Source organism: Atta colombica, unplaced genomic scaffold (assembly GCF_001594045.1).
Source record: "Atta colombica isolate Treedump-2 unplaced genomic scaffold, Acol1.0 scaffold99, whole genome shotgun sequence".
Taxonomy (NCBI): Eukaryota; Metazoa; Arthropoda; class Insecta; order Hymenoptera; family Formicidae; genus Atta; species Atta colombica.
Genome location: NW_017259593.1, coordinates 631,288 through 636,942, shown reverse-complemented (window position 1 = coordinate 636,942; position 5,655 = coordinate 631,288). Strand labels below are relative to the sequence as shown.

Here is a 5,655-nt window from a genome sequence, read left to right as displayed (position 1 = left end):
ATATATATATATATATATATATATACATATTGTGTATTTTTTATTTTGTATTCATTTCATTTCCTAATAAAGAATTTTTTATTGTCAAATTGAAGCATTTGATTTGAGGTCAAAACACAAAACAATAAACTTTAGAACTTATAAAAAAATTGTTCTACCCTTAAAATGTTTCCACGTTTTATAATTCAGTTAAATGTTAAAAACTTTTAAAGGTTCTATAAGAGATTCCGGAAAAATTCCAACTAGATCTTGTTCTGGCTGAACAGACTTACAATTTGAGAGGAGAACGACCCATTTAAACACTTGGAACCTCGCTAAAATCGATCTTAAATTTTTGAAATCTGGTCATTTTTTTACATTAATCAAGTATGTATTTCTTAAGGTGTATATCATAGAGTTAAATGAATTATTGCATTATGCTCAGCGATCAAAAAAATATACAGTACCACTTTTAAAATTCGGTTTAAGCTATTTTTGTATCAAACATTGTATTAAAGAAAATTGAAATTTTGATTTAAAAATCGTTCATTAACGATCTCTAATTATAAATATTTTTTGATGAAAATTTAGGAGTTCTTTTGACATGAAATGAAAACTTTTAAGCTAGGTGGCTGATTATAAGAAAATATTTTTTTTTCTTAGCAGTCTAATATGAACAGATAATTATAATTTTTTTGTATTATTACAAATGTTATGATGAGATTCATGCAATGCATTTATTGCATTTATTGTCAAATCCAATCTGCGGACTTTATATGCTTGATAAATCTTATCTAAAAATGTCATATATCCTCCCCAAACAAATGAGATATACAAGACAAACTGAACAAAAAGAGATAAATACTTGTATTTTACTATATTTCATTCCTTATTATTCCTTTACACTGATATATTATCAAATAACTATTAAGCCGTTTGCAATTCGACTATGACCAGAATCGCCGTTAACTCATCGACGAGCACCATTTACTCCAAAGAAGAAGCCTTTTGCAATCTCTATAGTAATTATTTTATGTAGATTATGTGCATAATTGTGCTACATTGACAAATCAATTCAACTAACAGTAATTTGATATTAATAATAACAATAGAAAAAAAACAAAAGAAATTATAACATAATACTAATACAACCTAATATTATTTATCCACTCTTATTTTTTCTGACTTCTGACATAAAACTCCATGCAGCATAAATACTGGAGTTACTCTACAAGAAGTTACACATACAACTGCATTATGTCGTATAAGATCATAGCTAGAACTGAAAGAACTTGATATTTTTTCAACGAGTTGCTTCATCTCGACCTGTGCAGCATTTCCATCATACAAACGAAAATGATTACACGCTTTCAAATTAATCGCGATCGTACTATCTGGATATTTCTGCAGGTAAACTTGAAGCACTTCTTGAGCTACATCATAGTAATCTAGCTTGTAATAGCACAAAGCTACATATACATTTAAAGCTAGATAATCTCTGAAAAGAAATTAGAAAATCTACTTAATTTAAATGAAAACTATTTAATGCATTAAATCATTTTTGATCTTGTGATGAAAGTGACACAGGAATTGAAAGTGACACAGGAATGATTTGAGGAGAAAAGAAATAAAAAAACAGGTACCTGGAATTGTCTTGCAGTTGGATAAGGAAATACAACTCAGAATCTGTTTTAGAGTCGCATCTCTTGGTGCTTTTCTCTAAACTTGCGTGAATATGCAAAAAGGTGCAAGGTAAAAATGTTATAGCCAAAAATTATACAAAAACATCCTAAAGGTTCTTGCATCAAAGAGATACAAAAGAGATATTCCAACCTGTTGTCCAATAAAATTTTTTTATAGACATCGATAGCTTCTTGATAGTGAGCTTGCAAGTAATGAATAGACGCTAGACTGAGCTGATCCTCGATAATATCTTGCAGCATTTGATGGTATTTCATTAACTTGGATTCATTGCCTATCTTGTGGGCTAGGTGAAACAGTAATCTAGTTCGCAGTTTACTATTTTCTGCTTCTTCCAGGATCTTTTGTGACTCAGAGTACATGCCTAAATAGAAGTAGCAGCACGCTAGATTCGTTAGAATACCCGGAGGTACATAATCCTTGTTCCTTAAATTTTCATAGATCATTGCTGCACGTTTGTAATCGCCTAAATGAAATGCACAATATCCCATCCACAAGTCCATTTCCAAATTGCTGCTGGTGGTACTATTGAATTCCAATAATGTCAAGGCACCCGTGTAGTCTCGTTTTTCCAAAAACTCCTCTAGCTTCGGTATCTCCTTGCGCGAGACTAACGTTTGAACGCCTTCTGACGAAGCCGGTTTGGCCCTCGACAAAATCTATCAATCAGCAAATAATATGTCAATGCTTGCGTAATATATTATTTTTCTATGACTTTTATGATATTTACGAAATTAAAGAAATATGAAAGAGATATTATTTACCATTTTCTCTCTGTTTTTGTCACTTAGCGCACATACAGCTATATCTGAATGTGTTCAAGTCAGTCGCATTCAGCCATTGACATGGATCACTGATAACAGTTCTTTTATATTTGAGTGCAAGGCTCCGGAACGGCCGGATTAACGTGGCCGGTTGTTTTATGGTTTCTGCACACTGGATGCGGAAACGTTTGTCGCGTGGCAAAATAAGACACAGTAATACAATGAACACATTAGAAATTGTAAGCTTATTATTGACTATCGCATCACATTTTGCTGCGCGGTCCAGTGTGCACAAGCTATTATCCAATATGCTTCGAGATATGGTAAAACAAATGAAGGTACTAAAGCCTTAAACACAATGCGAAGAAATAGCGATAGCGATAGGAATAACACGATTTCAACCTATCAGAAATCAGATACACTGGAATATACACTTTCTGATAGGTTGAAATCGTGTTATTTCTATCGCTGTCGCTATTCCTTCGCATTGTGTTTAAAGGCTTAATAATAATGTGATACAAGCCGTGGTCAAAGTCTCACTACAAATGCTTTGAAGCATTTGATGGATCAATTAGAAGAAAGAATTTTACAAACTGACCATTAATTAAAAAACGCTTCAAAGAGTTTGTAGCATCGCGTTGACCAGATTCATAAGTGCACAGTCGGAGCCGGCCACGATTTTCAAAAATATAATTGAAGTAATATAACATTCGAAGCGAAACAACACGCGCGCCTGACTCGCTCGTGTGTATCCATGCGATTCTACTGACAGCAATGGTAAGAGTAAAAAGAGTAGAGTGCATGACAACATAGGAACTTCACACAATAAAAGGAACAGGGAACAGAGAACAGAGAATAAAAATTTCAATCTATCATGAAATCATGTATTGTGGAATACACAGTTTCTGATAGGTTGAAATTCTTAGAGGCTCCGCACAATAAAGGGAATAGAGAATACAGAATAAGAATTTCAACCTATCAGATATTATGTATTGTGGAATACACAGTTTCTGATAGATTGAAATTCTTCTACTCGTATTCATAGTTCCATGTTTCGCATTTCACAATTATAAGTGAGGAGTACAGACTCTTGCATAACGCATAACACGAGTCCAACGAGTCCAATCAGAGTTCTTTATTTTCTGAAAAGGAAAAAAACGAAGGTCTTTGATATATTTGGTCTTTGATATATTTGGTACATTTTTTTGATATATTTAATACATTTTGTTATGCAAGAATTTGTGCTCCCCTTTGTAGGTCTTATGGAACGAGAAGCAGAAAAACAACAGATAGCGCTAATTTTAGAAAGAGAGACGCTTGCAAACTAAGCACATCATGTAATCCTTTCACCATGATTTTACATGAAGAATGCTTCATTCTAACAGGCGAATACACGACTATAGTTGGTTGGTTCTTACATTCTGATTAAACCCTTGGTAGAAATTAGATCACTGCTGAAAAGTTGGATTAATCCAATTTTTAGCGACATTGCTTTTATGCAAATATTTAGACGTAGGACAATAGGATGTAAATATAATAAGAATATTTACTTAAGTTATATTCTAAAATATCCTTTCCGGGGAAAATTTTACTTGAAATATACAGGATGTCCGACGTAACTGTGATCATGATTTTTCTGGCACTTCCGATAATCTGACGAAAATTAATTTGGATAAAAATTAATCAATTTTCAATCGGCTACACATTGCAATATTAGAAATTTGCAAAATATTCATTTTTAGGAAAAAAATCACTAATTTTTTAAAATGGCACTATAGGCACTATATCAGGTGTATAAGCTTAAATCCGCTGTTTGCTCATAGGCATTAGTGAGCGTACAAAACTACCCTGGACACACTCTTTTTTATGTGTTTGACATCTGTCAACATTAATCAGTGTACAACATCAGCAATTTCATACAACAACATACATTTTTTCTTTCGTAATCATGTCTAGTTTTTTGCTAAAAAAAAAGCATATGCGGGAAGCTTTGCTTTTCTGTTTCAATTTGAAGAAATCGGCTGCCGAATCGCATCGAATGCTTGTGGAGGCCTATGGAGGCCTATCGCGTGGCAATAATTCTTTATCGGAAACAACGTGCAGAGATTGGTTTCGCCGGTTCAATGACGACAATTTTGAGTAACAAGAAGCGTGAAAATCGGCCCAGGAAAGTTGAGGACTGTCAATTGTAGATTCTTTTTGACGAGGACGATACCCAATCGCAAAAAATGTTTGCCGAGCAATTGGGTGTTTCTCAAGCAGCCATTTCCATGCGGCTACATGCCATGGGGCAGATTCAAAAGATCGGAAAATGGATGCCGCATGAACTGAACGATAGGCAGATGGAGCGACGCCAAAACACATGCCAAATTCTGCTTTTCAGACAAAAAAGAAAGTCGTTCCTGCATCGGATTGTGACAGGCGATGAAAAGTGGATCTATTTTCAGAATCCTAAACGCAAGAAATCTTGGGTTGATCCCGCCCAACCATCAACATCTTCCTCAAGACCAAATCGCTTCGGAAGACGATGCTGTGCATTTGATGGGATCAGGAGAGTATCATCTACTATGAGCTGTTAAAACCTGATGAAACTGTTAATGCTCACCACTACCACCAACAACTGATCAAATTGCACTGTGCTCTGCGTGAAAAAAGGCCGCATTATCGGAAAAGACATGACAAGCTGATTTTCCTCCACGACAACGCATCATTGCACACGTCAACAATGGTCCAAAACTATTTGGAGACACTCAACTGGGAAGTGCTACCCCGCTTACTCACCAGACTTAGCACCTTCTAACTATCACCTGTTTTCGTCGATGAGCCACGCGCTCGCTGAGCGGCACTTCGATTCTTACGAAGACGTCCGAAAATGGCTTGATGAATGATTTGTCTCAAAAGGAGGAATTTTTTTGGCGTGGTATACACAAATTGTCCGAAAGATGGGAAAAATGTATAATTAGCGAGGGCAAGTATTTTGAATAAATTTGTTTTTGCTTCCTAGGAAAAAAAATCGCTATATTAACGACTCAATAATGACAATACCAATAATAATAACAATGATATCAATAATTATGATAATAATATTCAACGCTTATATGGACATATATAGCGACGACGATTCTCGGAAATACAACAAATGTCCTCTAGACATTTAATAGATATCCTTATAGGACATCTTCAAAATGTTTTAATTAATGTAAAAAATATA

General features: G+C 34.5%; 1 protein-coding gene across 1 annotated transcript in view; it reads right to left on the bottom strand.

Moving 5' to 3' along the window:
• Nucleotides 1-2,729, bottom strand: part of LOC108693795 (intraflagellar transport protein 56) — a 5,521-nt gene extending 2,792 nt beyond the window's left edge. The window contains exons 1-3 of the mRNA XM_018202941.1: nucleotides 2,445-2,729; nucleotides 1,813-2,339; nucleotides 1,228-1,477 (exon numbers count right to left, since the gene is read on the bottom strand). Coding sequence (XP_018058430.1) covers nucleotides 1,228-1,477; nucleotides 1,813-2,339; nucleotides 2,445-2,447 — 780 coding nt within the window. The 5' untranslated portion in view covers nucleotides 2,448-2,729. The remainder of the gene's footprint in view (nucleotides 1-1,227; nucleotides 1,478-1,812; nucleotides 2,340-2,444) is intronic.
• Between the last annotated feature and the right edge of the window lie 2,926 nt (nucleotides 2,730-5,655).